Below are 24721 nucleotides of genomic sequence, written 5' to 3'. Positions count from 1 at the left end.
CAAGCCAATTGAATCATTTAATTATCAGCCCTTATAAACACTGCCAAGTCACTAAGAAGGAAAACTGAATTACGCCGGGTGGTAGTTGTGCACAACTTTAATCCTAGCACTCGGGAGGCAGAGGCAGGTGGATGGATCTCTATGAGTTTGAGGCCAACCTGGTCTACAAAGCGAGTTCCAGGAGAGCCAAAGCTGTTACACAGAGGAAACCCTATCTTGAAATAAAAAAAAACAAATAAAGCAAAAACAGAACAAACAAACAAGAACCCACCAACCAAACAAACACAAAACTAAATGGAATTACTAATATATCTTTCACTGAAATAAACGCCAAATCAATCAGATATTAAAGTACAAAAGACCCACCAAAAGGTAAAAACTTGAGTAAGAAAAACCTTACAAGTTACACGGATCTAATAACATTAACACTGTTCCTAAAAACAATATGTGTAAGCAAGGAAATTGATAGAAAATTGTAAGATGAACAATAAATGTATAAAGCATGCAATTCACTGATAAAAGAAATCTAAATCAAAGACAATTGTTTATTTTTTTTCTCAGAAAATTGTCAAGATGCATGATTCTCATCAATGATGCAGGAGCCAGCAGTGAGGGTACTCACACACTGTTAGGAGGAATAGGTTTTTGAATAATGCTTGGTAACCAGTGTGGTAACTGTTAAAGGCACACAACCTTAGACAAGTAGTTCTACCTCTAGAAAATATTTTGAAGTAATAAACATCGATTTATTAACAAAGGTGCTCACTCTAAAGAAACTAAGTTATTTATCAACAAAATAATTCAAAACAATCACATATAGCTTTCCAATGCAATCCTATAAAACCAGTAAATATGATGTAGACTCAAACTCAGTAATGATACACTTGGAAACATTGCAATAATTACCTCTAGAAATTTTGCAAAATAGCAGGCAGGCACCATGTGACTTTATGTAATAAAAATTAAGCCAGAAAATTTATGCTCTGTAAAATGCACTAGACTGTTATTGGCACTTATTGCTCCTTGGTCAGATTATTGTGGAGTCCTGGGGGCAACATTTGTTTTCTTTCTAATGTCCACAATTTTCAGATAAGAAATTTAGGTAACTTAATCAGAAGAAAGCAAAGTTATTTTCAGTTCTAAAAAAAGAAATTGTTGTTGTTGTTAATTGAGTTGAAATAAATATAATTAAAAATATTCTCTTTCGTCTTCTTTTAGACCTAGCTCCTGGAGGTTCTGATGATTGGATCTATGATTTGGGCATCAAATACTCATTTACTATCGAACTTCGAGATAAAGGCAGATATGGATTCTTGCTGCCTGAGAGATACATCAAACCCACTTGCGCAGAAGCTCTGGCAGCAGTCTCCAAAATAGCTTGGCATGTCATCAAGAACGTTTAATGCCCTTGCCTCTGCTCTGGGTGGTTTTATTTTGCACCAAATTGTTGAAATAGCTTCTCAGTTTAAACAGGTTCCTTTGTTTTCTCAAAGAATAAAAATACACAGCACTTCGATCTTAAGGATGACAATGGCTCATGTGTATTTTAATCTTCTTATTGTAAGGGGCTAGGTACTGATTCCCAACTTCCTCACCCCCTGATTTACAATGACCAGCTATCTTAAGCAGTTTTAAGACTTAGTGTGTGTGTGTATGTGTGTGTGTGTGTGTGTGTGTGTGCCCTTGAGCGAGTTTAAGCACCTAGTTCGTGCTGGACCCCAGAGAAAGCGCTGGGCCCACTGTTGTTGAAGTTACAGAAGGTTATTAGCAGCCATATGGGTGCTGGAAACCAAACGCAGTCTCTGTAAGAGCAGCAACAGCTCTTAACGGTTGGAGCCGTTTCTCCAGCCCCTCTAAGCAAATTTAGTAGTAATTTTCGGCAGATCATTGGAACCAGCAGCAAAAGCAAAGGCACTCTGAAGCATCTTAAAGATTTCCACTTCAAAATTTCAATCAATCTCTGCTCGTGTTCTTGAAAACACAATCCCTGCCCAGCTTTGGCTCCATCGACAGGCCCAGGAGGGGGAGGGGCGGATGTCAAATTCTGCAGCTCCGAAGCACGCCAGGCTGCGGTTACTGCCAGTAACAAAGTGGCACTCACGCACCGGAAAACCGTTAAATCGAGAACCTCTGCGATTAATTGGGAATCTCAGCTCTCCATAGCCAGCTCTCAGTTTCCTTCTCCAGACCTCAGTACACAGGCGGCGGCAACACGCCTCACTACCATGGAGACGCCAGGCGGCGTGGTCCTAGAGGGGCGGGACTTACTCGCTGACGACTAATCTGACGGCCGGAAGTCGCCTGGCCTGTGGCGAAACGGGGCAAACTAGCGACTTCCGGTGGCGTTTAGATGCCGCCTGTCTAGCGGCCTGGCCGACTTGCGGCCACAGCCCGTTGCCCAGCTGCGGCCTCTGTGCGTCTCCTCCTGCGTCCCGAGTTCTCTGGAAGCCTGGCGAGGATCCGGGCGGCCCCGCTGCTCCCTGTTCCCGGCGTCCGTCAGCCTACGGAGGACCGGTTCCTGGGAGCCGCGCGTGCACCTCCTCCTCGTCGTCGTCCCGGGGCCGGGCGCGGGGACAGTCGGCTGCCCAGCTCCTCGGAGCGGAGGCGGCGGGGACGCCTGAGGACTGCGCTTGCTAAGGGTGCTCGGAGAGGAGGTAAGCGTCCTGGGGGCTGATGGGGAGGTGGGAGGGTGGCGCTGTGCCCTCCATCCTCTCTCAGCTTATGCTACTCGCTCTTCTGAACTCTGCTTGAGCATCCCATTCTTCCCTCTGCAGTAGCTCCAGGACGTAGACGTGTCTGTTGCTGTGGTTGTGGGTCTGGAGTCTGTCAGGGGGCAGGCGGACTGGGATACCCTGGCGCGGGGCTCTCATTTGTATGTGATCAAAGTGCAGCAAGTGCGGTCTTGGATTTAGAGTTACCTTCTTCCCGTCTTCTAGACCTGGCGGAGAGGGGAGAGCCTAACTTTTGATTGTTTCTGGTCTTGCTTACTTCCTGGCTGTGATAAATACTATGGGGAGTGTAGGAGCGCTGCTTTTATCTTTCCACTCCCTAGTCACTTTTGACAACTGTTTACCGGAAGCGGTGGGGAGGGGGCGGGATGGAATGAAAAGAAAAAGGAATATCTGACAGTACCATTTTCTAAGTAGGTTAGCATTTATGTGGTTAGAAAAGTATTCGGAGTTGAGAAGACTTCGATGATATTGGTAGGATCTTGTTTGTACAGGGCAGTATCTTAAGTTAATCAGTTTTATTACGAGTCTTCAGATAGTTTGAACTTTGACAATTATTGACAGGTGGAATCTCTTCTGATTTGGAACTTTAAGTCTGGCATTTAAGGTTTTAAAAGTCTGTGATATTGGGCGGTGGTGGCACATGCCTTTTAGTCCCAGCTTTCGAGAGGCAGAGGCAGGCAGATCTCTGTAAGTTCGAGGTCAGCCTGGTGTACATAGCGAGTTCCGGGACAACCAGCGCTACACAGAGAAGCTCTGTCTCGAAAAAGAAAACAACAAACACCAGCCACAAGAAAACCGAAACAACAACAACAAAAAACCACCCAAAAACTCTTTAGAAAAGTTTAGTTAAGTCCAAATGACTATGTGGTTCTGCCTTTGTGTTCAGTTTTGCTATGTAATTTTGACATTACTAACTCCAGTATCCAAGCAATAATACTTTGCAACACAATGTATAGGTTTCCAAAAACTTGCAGCTTCGTAATGGCTTGATTGTTATCAGATGAGAGTTTTAACTGCGGACTTAACAAGGTGCTATAGGTGTGTAGCAGTTTGTGCGGTTGTGCCCTGAAACCTGAGTTTCAGTGTGAGCCTGGGGTAGGATGCAGTTGCACAAAACACGCAGTGGACATCCACTCATGGCAGGTGGCTCAGATACCCAATGTGGAAACACTCAGATCCCTTCTAGAAAGTTATGTAATCTTTGAACATGTCCCCATCTCGTGTGCTTTCAATCATCTCTATACTTCTAATACCTAATATGTAAATATTATATAAGTAGTTTTATACTGGAGTGTTTAGGAATAATGTAAATAGTTTGTACATTTTTGTGTAGTTTTTTTCCCCCCTGAATATTTTCCATCCAGAGATACAGGCTTTTTATTTGTTTATTTTTATTTTATTTATTTTTATGTTGATTTATGTTTATATATATACATATATATGTTTTATATATATATATATAACCTGTCCACAACCATACTGCCCTGAATGCACCTGGTCTCAGAAGCTAAGCAGGGTCAGGCCTTGTTAATGCTTGGATTGGAGATGTACACACAGACCTCAGTTTATTGTCTATAATATAAATTTAAAATATTAAAGCACAGTGTAATATATATCCGTACATTTTATTCAGTTATTACTGTTACTTAAGTATGAGTTTTGAATTTAAGCTTAGGTCACATTCTCGAGATATTTAACTTTCCAAAATTTGAATCCAAAATATACCTAGTCTCAAACATTTAGGATAAGGGGATTCTCAGTTAGCATATGTTTTACTATAGATTTTAGCAGTCCTTGGAAGTGATTATTCAAGAAGAGCCGCCTCTGTGGTGCTCCTTTGTCAGCCGTGTTCATGGTGTGGAACTCATTGTTCCCTGAAGAAGGGGAGCAGTTCTCATCTTTGAGATAATTTTCTGTCTTAATAGGCTTAGCATTAGTGCCCCAGAATTTGATTTTTTTTTTAATTGAAAGGAGTTGAGTAGATATAGGAAAATAACTGCATAGTTGTTTGGCTTTGGTAATGCTTATATTTGAGAAAGCCATGATGAAATAGGTGATGACAGCTTAAACCAAAGGATAATCTGAATACCAACTAAAGGAACATCTTCAGACAAGAGTCAGTTTACCCAGAAGTTATTGGTTTGTAGTCTCAGTGGTTGGGAATACATTGGCATCTACAAGTCTGCTTCTTTGAGTCTAATGTTCCTCCTCCACTTTGAAGCACTCATATCTATCTCATTAATGGTTTTTGCCCTTCAATCAGATCTACACTCTACTCTTTTGTGGTACTCATCTTTCTTTGAACCCAGCATTTAGGATTGAAGTTTTTGATTTTTCACATCAGTTGATTCATGGTTTAATATATGAAAGTAAATGTTTTTTTCTAGTGTGTTGCTGATTATGTATTTATTTTTATGATAAATGAGCTTTTAAGTTGTATTATTTTCTGTGCAAACAAGTGTTTATTCATACAGACTCATAGCTGTGGCCGCTAATGTTGAGGACAGCCTTGTATTGTGGACTGCTAGTAGGAGTTTTATGGTGGGCAGTGTATTAATCAACTGTGTTACTGTAATGAAATTCCTGAGACAGGATACTTAGGGAAAAAAAGCCAATTTTGACTTATAGCTTTAGAGATTTATGACCAGGGTTGCATCTATTGCTTTGGGCCTCTTGGGTGGGTGGCACAAACCGGAAGTGGAGTTAGAAGGAGACATGCATGAACAGACGGCTCTATAGTTCACTTGAATTGCATCGCTTTGCCTCATCGTGCAAGGATTTCCTATTATGTCTTACCTTTAAAAGGTCCACAGAAACTGCTGCCACTGCCCTGAGGACCAAGCCTTTCCTGACAGTCTTTGTGGGGGGTGGATGGGGGATACTCATCCAAACCTTAGCAAATAATCAGAGGTGGACCACTGTAGTAGCTTATGCCGGTCATACCAAAACCTAAGAAGCTGAAGCAGAAAGATTTATTCCAGACGGATGTCTTTAGTTCTTATTTTTTACCTTTTGTGCCTCATGTTTTAGTCCTCTCTATAATCTAGATCTGTTACCAAAATACAGTGTAATTCTAGGACAAAATCTGGCACTGTAGGAGTCTGAGAAAAAGAAGAATACATCTTTTACTTTGTTGTATTTCCCCTTCATTTGGAAGACTAAGTAGTAGTTAGGGCTAAAACTTCCTGGGAAATTATCTTATAGGCGAATTTTTTAAAATTAGTTTACTTTATTTTTGTTTTGTGTATTTGAGTGTTTTGTCCGGATGTATGTATATGCACTACCTGTGTGCCTGGTGCCTTAGAAGGCCAGAAGAGGGTGTTGGATCCCCTGGAACTGGAGTTATGGATGGTTGTGAGCTACCATGGGTGTGCTGGGAATTTGAACCATAGACCTCTGCAAGAGCAACATGTTCTTTTAACTGACAAGCCCCTACAGGTGAATCTTGAGTGCTTCATGCTCTCTGTAAAAGCAATCAGTTCTATTTGTATGGTGAGCAGTGTTTTACTGGTAAGAGTACAAGACTGGGGTGTGGCTTATAAGTTGGGGTCTGTAGTTTTTACTTCATTTGGTATAATGTTCCGGTGGGATCTAGACGTCTAGGTGTGAAGAGCAGCTGTGAAGGCATGCATTCCAGCAATAGACTCGGGGAGGAGAACAGTGATGACCTAAATGTAAAGTTCTGGGACAGGGAGTACTGGGATCCTTTAGGAAACCAAGAAAGGAAATGGCAGATGATAGAGTAATAAATAGTGTGTTAATCAGAGTTCTCTAGAGCAGTGGTTCTCAGCCTTCCTAAATGTAGTAACCCTTTACTACAGTTCCTCATGTTGTGGTGACCCCCAACTATAAAATTTTTTTATTGCTATTTCATAACTATAATTTGCTACTATTATGAATCGCAATGTAAATATCTGGTTTGTGACCCCATAGGGGTTGTGACCCACAGCTTGTGAACCTCTGCTCTAGAGGAACAACTGATAGAAAAAATATATATTACATATATACAGGTGATACATACACACACACACACACACACACGATTTATTAGAGTGGTTCACAGGCTGTCGTCCAGCCTGTCCAACAATGGTTGTGTCCCAATAGAAAGTCCAAGGATCAATTGTTTATTCAGATCACGGGCTGGATGTTTCAGCTGGACTTCAGTGTACATTGGAATCCTGAAAAAGTGGGTTCTGTTACCAGAGAAGCAAGAGTGAGAGCAAGCAGGCAAGGAGCAAACACTTTCTTCTTGTACTTTCTGTAGCTGCCACAGATGGTGTGGTCCAGATTGAAAGTGGATCTTCCCATCTCAGAACACCTGGATTTAGGATGGTCTTCAAACTTCTTATAATTCAATCAAGAAAATTCCTTCACAGGTGGACCCAGCCCCTTGCGTTTTAGTTAATTCTGGATGTAGTCAAGTTGATAACCAAGAATAGCAATCACATATAGCTTCTTGCATTGGTGGAATGTTATTTTTGGCATGAAGGGGTGTTGGAAGTAGAGTTACATTAGGGTAGACATGTTGGGTACAGAGCTAAGCTATGCTCGCTGATAGCAATGGTAGAGGGAAATGTAAGGTCAGAAGTGAGCTTTCTGGAGGTGGTGTAGGGTGAGACCATCTACTTAGGAGGAAAAAGATCTGCATTCTTTAGTTCCGAATAGTGGAACAGCCTGTAGCAAGTTCATCAGGGAACTTAGAGTCTGTTCAGTTTTATTCAGTGGTTGAGGATCATGTTGTGCACTCATATACTGATTGATAATAATATAATGGTACTTTAAGATGCATTTTTCCCTTCAGACTTTTCTGCTCTGTGCCTCCCCCGCCCCCAGGTTTTCTCTGTGTAGCTCTGGCTATCCTAGAACTCACTCTGTAGACCAGGCTGGACTCAGATACACCTACTTCTGTCTCCCACGTGCTAGGGTTAAAGGTGTGAGCCACCACACATGGCTGACATACATTTGCTTCTGTTGCCTTCTACATAGATAGAAATTTTATATTTCTAGGTGTTTTCTCAGTCAATCAAAGCTCTGTCTTTTCCACATCACTTCTCTAAGTTTTCTGGGTTTTTTTTTTTTTGTGTGTGTGTGTTCCTTCCATAATCAGCTGGGTATATGATATGGCTTTGCAGCATATTCCCTGCACATTTATGTTTGGGCTGAGAATGAGTTCAAGAAAAATTAAAGATACACATTATGTTGATGCTAATGTATATTTGGCTAATTTGTTCTTTTTGTTGGAGAATGGCTGATATAACTGATTTTGCTCACCTGTGTGGCATTCTACACTATTGTAAAGCATCTTATTATTTCAGAGTTATTTCCCAACTTCTGTTGTTTTAAAAGAATGGTTACATTTTATGATGAAGAGTTAGTACTATAAACTTAATTAAGTAACTCTACCAATTAAGTAATTCTATCTTGATTATCATTTTATGGTTTCCTTTTTTTGATTTGCCATCTTTTCTCGCCCATCAAACTTTGTTGTCACTTTTTGAATCTACCAGACTGTGACCTGAATGACCTTCCTAAATGGAATGTTTTGATAATCACTTTTTTTTTTTTTTTTGGCTCTTACTGTTTATTCCAGGCAGGCCTTGACCTCACAGCAATGCCCTTGCCTTAGCTTTCTGAGTGCTAGGATTACATGTGTGCCCTCTCACACACCCAGCTGGTGCTGAGGTGATTTCATGTCCAGCAATATATCTTTATTTGAAACCATATTAAAGAGCACCTGTAATCTTTATAAAAACTAGTTCTGTTGCTGGGAATGTAGGGAAGCCCTGTGTTTAATCCCCAGCATACAAACTAGGCATGGAATTGCAAAACTGGAGATAGAGGCAGGAGGATCATAAGTTAAAAGATTATCCTCTGCTGTATGTTGAATTTGAGGCTAACCTAAGCTACAGGAAATCTCACAAACACATACACACACAAACACACACATACACACACATACATACACGACTAGTTGTATACCAAGTAGAACTTCCTTTTTTTTCCTGCCATGGCTCTTTCTGATAACTTGACGATGAAGATTTCTGCCCATGCTTAGGTGATATAAAGTGTTTTGCAGTTTAGCTTTTTTGGTTTTGCTTATGAGACAGTTTCTTTTTTAGTAGATCAGTATGAGCTGTTACCTGATCTGGAATTTGTTTCCTAGCATGTGCTGTCATCTGAATTTTTACTTTCTATTAAGTGATTGGTTTAGTTTTCTGAGTATAGTTTTTTAAATGCTTTGTTTAGCTTTTTATGTACTTTTGCAATTTTTGTGTCTTATTGCTAATGACAACCCGTTCCTTACTTTTAGCACCTTTGACTTTCTTGGCATTGTGTGTTGGATTATAGAAACACCTTGGAGAATTTTGGTTTTGGTATTACTGAAAAATTAACCTTCTTGATCAAATTGCCTTTCCGTGAACTCTGCAGCAAAGAATACTTGAATGGCGCCCACTAGTCTTCCATACTGTTGTTTGTTTGCTTTACTTTTGATTTTCTTCCAGACATGGTCATGCTGTAAGCTGGTGATCCTCCTGCCTCAGCTTCCTGAGGACAGGTATTACTGCACTGCCACACCCAGACATTTCCATACTCATTTGAAGCAGTACTTCTGTAGCCGCTTAAACAGTATAAAGAGCATAAACAGTATAAATTAAGATTTTTGCCTGGTTTTAGTTCCCATGTTCTTTGACTTACGTATCTTTTTTAGTTAGCCGGTTGTTAGGCTAGCAATCTTCCCCTAAAGGATAGAGCTACCAAATTTTACAAAGGTTTTTATAAGCAGCGCATAAGGTAACAATTGTAGTTGAATGTCCAGGACAGAGGGGTCCAGGTCTAGCCCACAGATTCCAGACTTAGAAAGCGTGCACTAGCAGGCAGCGTGCTTACTGGTGTCCTCTTCTGCATCCTTCTGTTCATGCTGCAAGAAGACACTCGTGATTCTAGAGTGTTACCCATAGCTTTGTCTCGTTGTAAGTTTTAGGCTCATGTGTAAAATGTGTAAAAGATTTTACTGTTTTAACTCTCTCTTTTTTGGTTAAAGTAGTTCAAAATGTCAAAAATTAGGAGGAAGGTCACAGTGGAAAACACCAAGACCATATCTGAGAGTACATCCAGAAGACCTAGTGTATTTGAGAGGCTTGGACCCAGCACTGGCAGCACAGCAGAGGTGAGTTGTTACACTGTGGACGCAGGGAGCTTATTGGAAGGGATTAGGAATGTCACTCAGTGGCAGAGCCCTTACTTAGCCTGTACAAAGGGACCCCACCCTTGATCCTGTGTACTGGGGGAACATTTAAAATACTATTATTGAAGTTCTAATTGCTATTATAAAGGCAAATGGATTGATTTTTGATGGGATTAGTTTAGCAAATTTTACTTTAGAAAAAAAATGAAAGGGGTTAAGGTTTGTAAATTTCTCATTGTGATACAATGTTTTTGTTTTATATATACAATGAATTTTGATATGAAAGAGAGGCTAAGGTTTGTCAACTTCTCATTGTGATATAATGTTTTTGTTTGTCTTACATATACAATGAACTTTGATCCTATCCATGCCCCATTCCAGTAACACCCTACCCCATACATACTGTCTTGCGGTTTATCATTCCTTTATTATTGAGTAGCAACACCCCTACCCCACACAAACTGTCTTGCGGTTTATCATTCCTTTATTATTGAGTAGCAACACCCCTACCCCACACATACTGTCTTGCAGTTTATCATTCCTTTATTATTGAGTAGCAACATCCTTACCCCACACATACTGCCTTGCGGTTTATCATTTCTTTATTATTGAGTAGCAACACCCCTACCCCACACAAACTGTCTTGCAGTTTATCATTCCTTTATTATTGAGTAGCAACATCCTTACCCCGCACATACTGTCTTGCGGTTTATCATTCCTTTATTATTGAGTAGCAACACCCCTACCCCACACATACTGTCTTGTGGTTTATCATTCCTTTATTATTGAGTAGCAACACCCCTACCCCCCACACACTGTCTTGTGGTTTATCATTCCTTTATGTGTTGAGCAGCGCGTGCTTAGCTGGCGTTTGGGTCGCTCTGACTTGATATTTGTTCAGACGCTCACATAGAAATACCTGTTTCCTAGACACAGTGCCGGAACTGGCTGAAGACTGGCAGCTGCCTCTATGGAAATACTTGTAGGTTCATACATGGCCCTTCACCTCGCGGGAAAGGTTACAGCAGCAATTACAGAAGGTAAACTGAGAATTCACACGTTTTCTGTAGTATTAACAAGCAAATTTTGCAATTTAGTTTAAAAATCTGAAATTGAACCATACATTTAGTCAGATTTTCTCTCTTGGGGTAGTCTTAACACTGTGTATATTTGCATGCCTTTCAAATAGTGCACACCTGAGAGGAGACTGAGGCTGGGGATGAACAACTCTTAAAAAGCCCCTACCTCCTACTGCCCCAATTTTGTATTAAATCTCTGCTTAAGCAGAACTTGGAGGTGTGAGAATTTACTTTGCTTAAAGGTAAAACTATTCCTTCTTAATGCAGGAAAGTTTAAATAAGGTTTAATTGTAATTTTCTCAAGGCCTTTTAAGTTTGAATCTTCTACAAGCTTTGTTGTAAAATCTACTTGCCACATCTCTTAGGACACTGTGTTAATATACACAGTGGAGGGATAGGTCAATGGTTAAGGGCCCTGACTGTTCTTCTAGAGGACTTGGGTTATTTCCCATCTTCCATGCACATGGTGACTCACAACTATCTGTGGCTCCAGTCCCAGGGGATCCAATATCCTTTCTGGCCTCAGACACCCAGTATGCACTTGATACATAGTGATACACGCAGACACCACACACGTACACATAAAGCAAACAAAAAAAATAATTTTAAGAGTGTTTATATATGGATAAACATTTTCTATGCAGAACATATTTGACTAAACTGAATTTGCATAATGAAGATCTTTTTAGTATTCCTTTTGGCCCCTTATGATTTTGTAATATCTTTAAAGGTAACAGATACAATGTTTCTTACACAAATAATTTAATCAGTAAACATAATTTACCTAGTCCTGAAATTATATGTGTCGATTGGTAGGCCTATACAGCATTAGTAGGACAACCGAAAGTTAGCCACTGGGGATTTTTTTAAAGGTGTGTGTGTGTGTGTGTGTGTGTGTGTGTGTGTGTTCATGTGAGTATACCACATTTGAATGTGAAGGTCAGAGGACAGCTTTTGGGAGTTTTCTCTCTTTCAAGCCTGAGTGACAATCACTTGTACCCACTGAGCCATCTTGATGGGTGCTGGCTTTCATTTTTAAGGTGCATGAAATATTTTCCTAGTTGGTAGTCTATCCAACTACATACATATATGGATGGGAATGCTATTACCTCTTAATATCCTTTATCTACAACATGACTGCTCTGTTTATGTGGTGAGCAGGGAGTAACTCAAGCTGCCTTTTGCATATTCATTTTCTTCAGTTCGTTGTTCTTACTCATATTCCCAGTACGTACCACCCCATGGAAGCCAACCTGCATTTTGATTGGCACTGGGAGAAAACTTGTGAATATTGTTTGTATTTTTATATCTTACTATTTAAGCTGAAACATTTTTCAGAAATTTTTGGCGCCAGAGTCTTAAAATTGCATCAGTATTAATTAATTTATATTATTCTTATAAAACATCATATAAATACAGAATTTTGTTGTTTTGTTTGTATCAAAGGTCACCGGAAAGACCTACAGGTGACCTCAGAGAAAGAATGAAGAATAAGCGTCAGGATGTGGACTCTGAGTCCCAGAAGCGGAGCGCAGAGGAGTCGTCCTCACCTGTTAGGGTAGGTGCAACATTTACAAGCCCACTTACATTTCAGCAGTCACTTATTCTATAATTTCCACTTTAAATATTAAGTGGTATGCTCAATCTGTGGCAAATCTGTAATTAGACATTACAGTGTCCTGTGTGAATACATGTAAATTTGTTTTGTTTTGTTTTTTCAAGACAGGGTTTCTCTGTGTAGCTCTTACTGTTGTGGAACTTGCCCTGTAAACCAGGCTGGTCTTTGAATAGAAGTAATTTATGGGGCAGGGATGACTGTCCCTTCTTCTGTGTATTTAAAATGAAAAGGATCAAGCAGCAGAGTTTGTGCCCTCCTGGAACTCATGAGTACCTAAACGTAGTCCACAGTTGAGAGTTCAGGGATATTTGCAGTGTGTGCTGCCCCGTATTGGTTTTCACCCCTCTGTGAGGCACCCTCATCTTCTAGCGGTCACTGCTGCTGTACCACGCGCACCCTGAGCCGAGGCTAGGCCGTCAGGAAAGCCCTCCTTGTTTTGTGACTTGTTCACCCTGACGCTTTATATTATGTGTCATCTCTTGCGACTAACACAAATGCTAATACTGTATTAGTAGTTCACATTTTGTTCCTTTACCTAGCATTGATCAATATTTGGGCTCTTTCTACTCCTGCCCCATAATGTGAATGAGAACATTGATGCACAGGATTTTGGTCAGCATATGGGTTCATTTTCCTTGGTGTAATCCCGGGGGACAGAATTGCCGAATACATGACCTATTAGTTACTTTCCTGTAGCTGTACAAAAGTCTGACAGAAACAGCTTCAGAAGGGTTTCTTTTGGCTCAGCGTTTGAGGGTGCAGCCTGTACTGTGGCAGTGGTATGTGGAGGCAGGGGCATCCACAGCCAGCAAGCAGAGAGCAGTGAGCGCTCTGCTTAGCCCCCTTTCTTCTCGTCATTCGGTTCAGGATCCTAGTCCACAGGCCGGAACTGCCCATTTCACCAAACTGGGGTCACATCCCCAGGTGATTCTAAGCCCTGTCACGTGGAGAGTCAGTATTGGCCCCCAGTGCGACAGCCACTCTCCCTTCTAGCAGCTGCTAACACCGTGCTTCCAGCTCCTCGTGCTGTGCTGACCCCGACCATAAAATGATTTTTGTTGCTACTTCATAGCTGTAATTTTGCTACTGTTATGAGTTGTAATATAAATATCTGGCCAACCCACACATTAAGAACTGCTCTGCTCTACTGTCATTTAGAGGTTGCATCATTTTTACTTCTAGACAGTAGGATATGAAAGTTCCCGCTTCCCCATATTTTTTTCCAGCTCCTAATCTAATTTGGTTTTACTTTGTGTCTTCCTAATAGCTAAGGATGCCAAGCATTGGGCACATGCTCACTGACTGTTGATGCATATCTGTAGATACTTTGCCTATTTTTTAAAATTGAGCTGTCTTTACTGAGTTGTAAGAGTTCTTTATATTTTGAGTACAGGTAAAATATATTTTTTGGAGATTCCAAGTTTTCATTTTTTCTAATAATGTGAAATAATTGTATATTTAAATATCAAATTTCTAGGATGAATTATTTTGCTTTACCAGTGTTTAATGCAAATCTGGGTAATTTTTTTAAAGTTAAAAACAGCAAAAAATAAGATGACTTCTAAAATTTTTTTCCATTCCTTTTTTTATTCTGAAATAAGTTAAAATTTAAGAAAACATCAGAATTAGCATATAATTCCTATATTTGCTTTCATTTTTAAGATGCCTAAAACAAATTTTCTACCATTCTGTGTATTGTTGTTACTTTTTTTTCTAAATTGGTTAGTATCTTATCATATCACCTGAACTGTACATAACACCAGGTTCCTGGGCTCATGTGATAATCTTGCCTCAGCCTCTCCTGCAGCTGGTACTACATAGGCTGTCAGCATCAGACACAGCTGTCATTAATGTGTGTGCATATGCGCATGTATGTGCATATGTGTGTATGTGTGTGCACATGTACATCTGATTCCTTAAAACTGAAATCAGTTCTTAAGAGTTCATACGACATGCATTGAAGGTAAACTCTAATTAGTGTAAGAGACAGGTGCAAGGATTTACAATGTGAATACAGTACCTCTAGGTATTGATAACTAAACTCTGCTGTCTGTTTCCTCATCTATAAATTATGAGCTGACTTTGTTGTTATGATGAAGGGGTAGGATTGGCCATTTATGCTGACTTTTAATAATATAATGGTTAAAATGGGTTTTTTTGAATGTAAGCATTAATTTAGGTTGTTAACACATCTAAACATATATATATATATATGATCTAAAGGCTTATATGTTTAGATCACATTAGTAGATAGCAAAGTTGGCTATTAAGAAACTTAAAGTCTGGGGCTGGTAAGGTGGCTCAGCAATTAAGATCACTGGCTACTCTCCTAGAGGACCTGAGTATAATTCCCAGCTCCCACGTGATGCTCACCACTATTTATAACTCCAGTCTCAAGAGATTGGATGCCCTCCTCTGGCCAGTGAGAGCACCAGGCACTTACTTACATGAAACGAGCAACCCTTAGAAGAAAAACAAGTGAGGCTTGATTCTTGCTTTCACCTCTGATGTGTTCAGCAGCGTGTGGTGCTGCTCTTCATATAGTGGCTTCCTGCCAGGGATCAGGCTGATTTCTAAGGAGGGACTGCATTGTATGGATAACACAGACAGAGCTGAGATGAGCATATGAGTTTGTAGGGACTAGCAGATAACTCCTTCTTTGTCACTGATATTTACTCTAGGATGTCTAAATTATAAGGGTGCTGGATTACCCTTGATTTTGTGGGGAGGCAACTGCATAAATAAATGAATTGTAATTCCATAGTATGTGATAGGATGTCAGAGATGCAAGCAGAGTGCACAGTGGACAAAGTAAACAACTCCCTGCAGAACCAGAGAACATGGCACAGGGAAGGATAGGCTTGTGGGTGAGAAGACAAAGCCGGGGTGGGGTGGGGATGATGATACAGTTAGCTGTGGAGAGGTTTAGAGGACTGCCAGTGTGCTTGAGCTGTGGTCTGTGTGCTGTGTCATGCTCTAGCATCGGAACGTAAAGTGAGGGCTGAGTAGGTACTGGTCAGTTCGCTTAAACAGCAGTGGTTCTCATGCACAGCCTCAGTGGGAAACCTTGGTGGCCTTGCCTCAATTGAAATGTGCTGTAAGTATAAAAACATGTACTGAGTTTCAGATACTTGGTATGAAAAGTAAATAAATCTCAGTTTCTACTGGATTACATATTGAAATGATAGAATTGAATGCATTGAGTTAAATGAAATATATTAACATTTTAATTTTACCTGTTTTATTCTTCTTTCTGATGTGGCAGTGAAGAACTGTAAGATTGCTGGTGCTCTTGCATGTTTCTGTTAGAGAGGGCAGTCTTCTTTATCTGAACTGAATGCAATGCAATTAAATCTACAGAACCTTTCAAATACACTAATTCAATTCTATTCTCTTTTCTAACAGAGGTTTGTTATTTTACATAATTTGAACATAGCAAATAAGTTATCATTGAGAGCAGAATCGGCTCTGAATAGTCAGTGAGAATAGTCAAGGGTTTGTTAACGATAAAGACATAAGTACGTCCTGAGAGCTGTCCCTTAAGAGAAGCTGTGCAGCCGTATTTCAGAGTAGGTTAAATAATTCATCATAATAGTGAAGTGTTAGCGTTTAGACACGCTCTCTGGGTGTCCCTTTGTTTATGTAGACTCTGTCCTCAGGACAGATGGACAAGAGCGGTGTTCATTTCAAGATGGTTGGCCAGCATCTAGTGCTTTCACACGTTGGCTGGTTTTTCTTTGTTTTTTTTTTTTTTTTTTTCTATTGTGGTAAAATAAATACAAGAGTTGTCATTTGAGCCTTGTTTTGGTTTTTATTTTGTGGGGCTTCTTAGTTACTTTTGTTTTGGGACAGGCTCTGATACTGCAAATCAGAGTGGCCTCAAGCTTACTCCTGCTTTAGCCTCAATTCCCCAAATGCCACCATGCCCAGCTTCAGTGTTAAATTTAAATGTTAATTAATTCAGCTACTTTAATTTGTCCTTTGAATGACCATTTCTAGTTCCAGTCCCTTTCCATTCTCCAAAATTGTCAGTTGCTTTAATTTTCTGCTCTCAACCTGATGGTTAATATCTTGAGATAGAGAATCTGTTTTAGACTTGTTATTTTCATGTGTTAATTTAATTTGGTTATTGTTAAAATCACTTTTTCAGATTTAACTGTGTAGGTAGAGCTCAAGATGATCGGCCAACCTGTAGTCTATTCTAGGTGTATTATTTTGACATCACACACATTCTACACTAGATCTTGTCCTACTCTTAGTCGCCACGTTCTGCCCTATTATGAACCAAAACTATGTTTCTAGTATGGAGAGCATGTGTGCGGGAGGGCTTTCTTCGAGAAGGTACTCTTCACTTCTAGTTTTGTATCACAGTCCCTCCTTAACTGTCTTCCTCTCCCCACCTCCCCCAGCCGTGTACTTCGTCTTTGTATTTCTGACTAGTTGGGGTTGGAATGACCCTGGCTCAAGAAGGGGATGGCTCCATAGCTGCTGCAGTAAGGGGGACTCTTGCAGTGGAAAGCTTTGAGGTAGAAGGTTAACAGTTACAGACGTATCCAGAGTAAGCCTTGTGATCTTGTTTTAAATCTGTATTATTATCATGCCTGTTTCCATTTGCCACAAGTTATGGTAAAGACCAAATGAGGAAGTACAAGCAAGAAGTCTTTAGAAAGAGTGAAACAAAGTACTTGCAAAACAGAAAGAGTAGAAAGGCACTAGGCTACTAGTAGGAAGCTGATTGCTGTGGGGGTAAGTTGATCAAATGTTTACTGAAAATGATACACTATAGAAGAGGAGGCTAAGAGCAAGAGTGTAAACATTTCTACTTGGAAGAAATTTCATAGCAAACAGTACAGGGATAGTTGTGACATTATTTTCATCATAAAAACCCCACATGGTTGCACAGTACGGAGAATTTGCTGTACTAGTGAATCCTGTCCAGATTCAGAAAGGTCAAGAGTGGACATCTTGTCTTCTTGACATAAACAGTGTGGATTGGAATCGTTTGAAGGCTTGTCTAGTCACATGTCTCAGTGTTGATAGTAGTCATTTGGAAGCCTCAGGTCTTCTCCATGTGGACCTATTGATGTGGATAACTTGGGCTCCCTCTCACCTGAAGGCTAGATACCAGGGGTTAATAACCTCTCTCTCTCTCTCTCTCTCTCTCTCTCTCTCTCTCTCTCTCTCTCTCTCTCTCTGTCACACACACACACACACACACACACACACACACCTTGTATTGGCCTTTTGTGGTATATTTTCTTCACAAATTATTACACATTTGCAATTCTTAGGTTCTGGATACCAGACCTTTCTGAAATATATGTATTGCAAATGTGTTTTTCCAATGTGTGGCTGGCTCTCTTTGTCAGTTACCTTGCGATGTTTTGGCACCTCCCTCCTCAGTAGACTCTGGTAGTTTCTCTGTTCCCAGTAAAGTAATGTGTCCAGAACTTTGCATACATGTACTTGGAGGCTTACTGCTGTTAGATTACTCATGGTTTATAAGGCCTTTCACTAAATGTGATCAGGAAGCATGTTTGTATTTTCTCTTAGACAAGTTCTAATCATTCAGATTTAGGATTTTAGGGCTTTTACAATTGTATTGCTTTCTGTGCAAAAAATTCTAGTCCCTCTTTACATTATCACACATTTTATATTATATTTAGACAATATAGAGTTTGCATGTAAAATGTCTTGTACAGGCTCATGTGTTTGAAAACGTGGTCCTCAGTTGGGGCATCTTTGGATTGTACAGTGTTTGGCCATTTGACATTTTAGCTCATTTTAACATTTATCAAGTTAAATTCCAGAACCAGGCAATTGAATTACAGAAACAAACAACAAACAAAAATCCTTTTACAATGTTTTAATTACGTTTATGATGGGGGAGGGGGCAGCGCAGGGGAAGCAAGCGCCCGAGGCCTGTTCTTGTGTATGCCGGGCTATCTTTTTGTTTGTTTGGTTTTTGTTTTTGTTTTGTCATGTTTTTTGGAGACAGGGTTTCTCTGTAGCTTTGAAGCCTGTCCTGGAACTAGCTCTTGTAGACCAGGTTGGCCTCGAACTCACAGAGATCCGTCTGCCTGCCTCTGCCTCTGCCTCCCGAGTGCTGGTACTAAAGTCGTGTGCCACCAACCACCTGGCTAGGCCAGGCTGTCTTGCGCTCTTGCTCCATCTGCCTCTTATGCAGACTGCAATTATGAGCATGCGCCTCTGCTCTCTCGGATGTGTTTGCTATGATTTTGCATTGTACCTGTATCCGGCAAGTTGGACATGCCCCGGATAGGAAGCTGGGCAGTAGAGCTTCACAGGAGGAAGTGGGTCACTGAGGGTGGACCTAGTGGGTTCTAGCCCATCCCTGTTTCCTGTCAGGTCTCTGCTTCTGGTCTATGGTAGGGTCTCTGTTCCTTCCTTGCCATGGGGAGCTGTACCCTCAAACTGTGAGCCAGAATAAACTTCTTCAGTGTTCAGTTTTGGGTTTTTTTTTCCCTAGTCTTTGTCATAGAAAGGGAGAGTAACTAATGCATGGGGTTATTGAGAAGTTAAATTTCTTTGTAGTTCTTAGGATACACCTTATTTTGGGATATATCTTGTTTGGGGTATATTTGTTAAATCTAATCGATAGGGATTTAGCAGTTACTGTATTTAAACCACCAAATTAATACGTGCATAAATTAATCTTTGTCATTCTAATTTAAGTGTTGGGATTTATTTTTAATTTTGTAAATATACGAAATGTGATTTCAAAACACTTTACATTTAAAAAGTTTGACTGCCACATTTTAATTGCTGTGCCTTGTTCTTCATAGACCACATTTATTTTTTGGTTCTGCTTTTATCTGTATATATGTGCACTTGTGTATTTACATACATTAAATGCATTTGTTGATAGATATATGCACATAAATTTGTGTGTACTGTTTTTCATACATAAAAGATGACGTTCTATTTCACACGACTTTTTAAACATTTCTCTTACAGGTGATCATTCCATAGCAATATATTGAGAGATTTCTTAGGCTTTTTCCTAGTTACATGGTGTTTCATTGTTTGACTAGACCATGTCTTCTGTGCATGGGGATTTAGATTATTTCAGTGTTGCTCCTGCTGTCCAGCTGTGGTGAATGACTGTGTACTCGTTACATTTTTTAGCGTGTCTTAGAGCAAGATATATCTGAAGAAATACATGCCGTGGCAGAGGGTCAGGGCTGACAAGACTAGGCAGACACATGTTGTTACTGTGTGTGTGGGGGGGAGCTGTTTGTTTTCCTTTTCTCATTTGGTGTATTGCCATAATGGCTTCTCCAACAAGATAGGGGACTGGTGTGTGTTGGTTTAGTTTTAGTCTATATTTCTCTTGTGAAGTTTAGTCATCCTTCTGTATCTTAAATGTTTGGAACAAAATTTTAAATATGTTTAATCTGAAATGCTGGAAACCAGGAGTGTTTCAAATTTTAGATCTCTTCCCCCATCCCCCCCCCCACAGATTTTAGGATATTTGAATATATATAATGAGCTATCATGGGAGAGGCAACCCTATCTCAATATGAAATTTATTTGTATTTCATGTAATGTGTACATGAAGCTTGAAGGTGATTTTTCTGGCTTTTGTATACCTGTGTTTTTAATGGAACCTTTGCGTGAGGACAGCTGTAGGTTTCCACATGACCTGTGCTAGAGCTCACAGTTCAGATCTGGGGCAGTTCAGGTTTTGAAGTTTAGAATTAGGGATGCCAGCCCACGATGACATTTTGTTTATGATATCAAGTATAATAATTTTCATTTCTCTTTTCAAAACTTAATGTTTTTTAGAGCAGTTTAGGTTCACAGCAAAACTGAATGGGAAGTACAGAGACTCCCTGAGTGCTTTGTCTCACTTCAGATGTGTGGCCTTTACTGTCAGTATCCCACCAGAGTGGCAACTGTGTTACTGTGAACTGTCATCATTGATGTTTGTAGGATATTTATTTAACCATTTTCCTGAGGGAGGTGTATCGATTGTCTCCCGGTTTTAGCAAATATAAATAGTCCTCTGCAGACAGATTTTGTTGTTGTTGTTGTTAAAAACTAGGGAGTGTTGATGCCAGATTGTGTAGAAGGAGAATTAAAAGAAAAGAGAGAAAGGACAGAGGGAGGTGATAGTAGCAGAAGAAACTGGTTTAGCCCAGCCTGACAATACTGGCTTTTAACACCAACTTCTTGGGGATGCTAAGGCAGGAGGATGGCAAGTTCAGGCAAGTACCCGCCGAGGTAATTTAGTGAGACCCTGTTTAAGAAAACAAAAGACTGGGGGTGGGTATCTCTTGTATAGCACTTGCCTAGCCTAGCCTGCCTGCTACTGCAGATTCAGTCCTCAGTAAAACACAGAGAGAGAAAGAGCAGAGAGCAGGGATTGGTGGGGAGAAAATAGACACCTTGCCTGCCTCTACCAAGCAGTTCTCCAGATTTTCATCATGCATGCCCACTGACAGTGAACAAATCCTGCTGCCCACAGCTTACTGGCGTCTAGTGGTATCTTTATATGGAATTTTGTCTTCTCAGAAACGTGTGCCTAACATGAACTTTTTTTATTCACTGCAGTTTTCATTTGCCATGAACAAGTGACTTGCCATGTTGAACATCTTTGCATGTACCGTCTGTCATCTGGATGTCTTCATTTTGGTGAAACACTTTTCTTTTGATTAGGTTTTTATGTTGTTGAGTTCTAAGTGTTCTTTCTTTGTTTAGGTAATATACTTTGTATGTTTGCAGATGTCCTTTTCAAACTCTTTCCTCATTTTTAATTGTTTTCTCATTCTCTTGACAGTAAATTTCCTAGTGTGAAACCTTTCTATTTTAATGAAGGCCACTTAATGAATTATTTCTTTGATGAACTGTATACATACATGATCATTAAAATCACTTACTTGAGATTTAGATATTTTCCTGCAGATTTGCCCTTTATATTTATGTCCATGATCCATTTTGAGTTTAGTTTTGTGAGAATGGTACAGTCTGTGTCCAGCATCACTGGACACCTAGCTGTTCTGCACCACCCAGTGCAAGACACCTTTTTTTCATTGAGTATTCTTTGCTTCCAGCACACATCACTTGACCTGGCTGTGAGGGTCTATTCGCAGTGTTCTGTGGTGATCTCCATTGATGTAGTCTGCTGTTAGTTTGTCTGATCCCGTAATATTTTGATGACTGTAGCTTCCTTTATAGTAACTGTTGAAATCTGCTGCTTCAACTCTCCAGATTTGATCTTCTCTTTTCATACCTTTATTTATTTCTTATAGCATCAATTTAAACTTTAGGATCAATGTATCAATGCAAACTTTAGCATCAATTTGTCTGACTAATAGCAATCTGCTGGTGTTTGGATAGTAACTGTATTCAATCTGAGGTCAGTTCTATTGAAAGGTCATAATTAGCATCATTTGTTAATTTGACACACCTGAAAAGAGGGAAGTAACCTCAGTTGAGGAATTGTTTCCTTCAATTTTGCTTATGGGTATATCTTTGGGGCGTTTTCTTAGTTGCTAATTTATGTAGGATGGCCCAGCCCACTGTGAGCAGTGCTGTCTCTAGGCAGGTGGGCTGGGCTGGAGAGATGGCTCAGTTAAGGGCATTGGTTGCTCTTACAGAGACCTGGATTCAATTCCCAGCACCCACATGGCAGCTCACAACTGCCCATAACTCCAGTTCTGGGTTCTAGGAGATCCAACACCCTCACACAGAATATATATAGGCAAAACACCAGTGTACATTAAAAAAATACTCTTTAAAAAAAGTTTGAGAGAGAGAGAGAGGAGAGATAATACCTGGCAGTGGTGGGCACACCTTTAATTCCAGGACTCAAAGAGGCAGAAGCAGGTGGATTACTGTGAGTCTGAGGCCAGCCTGGTCTACAGAGTGAGTTCCAGGACAGGCTCCAAAGCTACACAGAGAAACCCTGTCTCAAAAAAACAAAAAAAGGGAAGGTAGCTGAGCAAACCAGGGGAAGTAAGCCTCCATACTCTCTGCTTTAGTTCCTGTCTTGGGCTTTTTTGCCTTGGCTTCCCTCTATGGAATAATCCCTTTCCTTCTTCAATTTGATTTTGGTCAGTGTTTTGTCATAGCAGAAAGCTAACTAGAACAGCATATTATTATAGAGAAGATTGGTAGATTAATGAAGGTGTAAGAATCATGAAATAAAAATCTGTGATAAACATGAGATGCCTTTGGCTCTTGGTCCGATAGAAAAGGTATTGAAGGGATTTGGTAGTGATGTCCAAACATTTAAAGAGTCAGCTTGTGGAAGAAGTACTAGATCTGTTTTGCTTAATTTCAAAGATTAGAATTAGCTCTAATCAATAGAATCTGGAGAGATAAAGATTAAGAAAGAATAGTTAGAGCCCTCTAGAAATGGGTGTAGAAGAATATACAGTAGGAGCTGTCACTGGAGACCTTGGGAGCTAATTATTTTCCCTGTTAAATTTTCTAAGAACTTGTATAGTGTTATTAGACATTTTCTTCGGTAAGGTTGGAACTGGATTATATATTCCTTTTAAAAAATATAACATTTTATTGGCTACCAACGCACTTATAATATTTGTTTTCACAACGCACTTATAATATTTGTTTTCAATGGTTAGTCTCAATTGTTTTTATTTCAGAATCTTGTAATGTCTCCTTACTATGTAAGATAAGACTTGTAATGAGCATAATCTTCTCCACAAGTAAACATTTAAGAAAAGTGAATATACCTGAAAGTAATTTAAAACTCCACGAGCATTGGATCTCTGAAATGGAAGAAACCTAAAACACTTTCCCAAGTTAGGCACAGACTTATTAGTTATCATAACTTGGTCTTCATTGAAATAACCTAGTTGTAAATCTTACTCAGTTCATAAATTCTTAGGTTTTACTATAAATATATTAATGTGTTTGATCATAGACTACATTGCTACTTAATATGCTTTGAAATATTATTTGAGAATAATGTTATTTAATGTTATGAGAATTTCATATAATATGTTTTGATCATGTTTATCCCCATCCCTCAACTCCTCCCAGACCCACCAAACTTCATGTGTCCTTGTTCTCAATACCCCACCCCACCCCCGCTTCTGTTTAAACCCATCGGGCTTGTGTTGGTTGTGGGGCTTGACCTGGAGTGTTACTGATTCATCAGGGTTACACCATTAAAGAAAGTGGACTTGCTCTCTCCCAGCAGCAACCAAATAACAAGTTTCTTAGCTAGGAGTAGGCTTCATGCTTTCTCTACTCCACTCTGAGATTTTGTCTGGCTTGAGTTTGTGCAAGTCTTGTGCATATGAGTTCATATGTGCCATTGTCCTCTTGTGTCCAGAACACACTGTCTAATTGAAGCCCTCCGCCACCTCTTACAGTCTTTACTCCTGCTGCTGAGAAAGTTCCTGATGCTTGAGGGAAGAGGTGTGATACAGAAATGCCCCATTTAGGGCAGAGCACTTTGGGGTCTCTTATTTTCTGCACTTAGACCAATTCTGGGTCTCTGTTAATTGGCATATACTGCAAGAAGAAGCTTCTCTGCAGGGTTTAGAAAGGTACAGATCTGTGGGTATAGCAATAAGTCATTAGAAGTCCTTTTTCTGCTGTATCCATTTAAGCAGAATAATAGTAGATCCTCCCCTAGGGCCTATCTAGCTCCAGGTTCTTGGCCTCATTGAGTGCCAGGCATACGTTCCATCTTGTGGAGTGGGCATTAAGCCAATCAGAAAAGTGCTTGCTTACTCCCATAGCATTTTTGTCAGTATTGCGTGAGTAGGTCTATCTTGCTAGACAGGCCATTACTGTGGCCCCCTGGGTTCACAGCTAGGTAAGACTGATGATGACTTTTCTCCTCTAGTAATGCACACAAGTATCTGCCAGCACTGTGAAAGCTAGCCATTAGGGAGGAAACTTTCAGTTTAGTACCAGCTACATTTCTTCATGTTCTGCAAGTGTGTGATGTCTTTAGCAAAAGAAACTTACCAGGTTCTCATCAGGGTAACCAATAACAATGGCAATAGCTTTTACATTTTTAAAATTCTGAATAATCTATTCTGAAGTATTTGGCCTAAAATATTGTGGTCACTTAATAGTATTCCAATATGTATTCCAACTA

General features: G+C 40.0%; 2 protein-coding genes across 3 annotated transcripts in view; both read left to right on the top strand.

The window, feature by feature from the left end:
- Cpb2 (carboxypeptidase B2) overlaps positions 1–1522 on the top strand; it is a 39865-nt gene extending 38343 nt beyond the window's left edge. The window contains exon 11 of the mRNA XM_038310552.2: positions 1219–1522. Coding sequence (XP_038166480.1) covers positions 1219–1403 — 185 coding nt within the window. The 3' untranslated portion in view covers positions 1404–1522. The remainder of the gene's footprint in view (positions 1–1218) is intronic.
- Positions 1523–2326: 804 nt separating this feature from the next.
- Positions 2327–24721, top strand: part of Zc3h13 (zinc finger CCCH-type containing 13) — a 64054-nt gene continuing 41659 nt past the window's right edge. Inside the window, exons 1-4 of one of the 2 annotated variants that reach the window (XM_038310015.1) lie at positions 2327–2654; positions 9778–9900; positions 10849–10958; positions 12444–12555. In XM_038310015.1, coding sequence (XP_038165943.1) covers positions 9784–9900; positions 10849–10958; positions 12444–12555 — 339 coding nt within the window. In that variant the 5' untranslated portion in view covers positions 2327–2654; positions 9778–9783. Of the gene's footprint in view, positions 2655–9774; positions 9901–10848; positions 10959–12443; positions 12556–24721 lie in introns of both variants that reach the window. The other variant, XM_038310014.1, reaches the window with a different exon arrangement.

Source organism: Arvicola amphibius, chromosome 13 (assembly GCF_903992535.2).
Source record: "Arvicola amphibius chromosome 13, mArvAmp1.2, whole genome shotgun sequence".
NCBI lineage: Eukaryota > Metazoa > Chordata > Mammalia > Rodentia > Cricetidae > Arvicola > Arvicola amphibius.
This window is presented reverse-complemented; position numbering and strand designations above follow the sequence as displayed.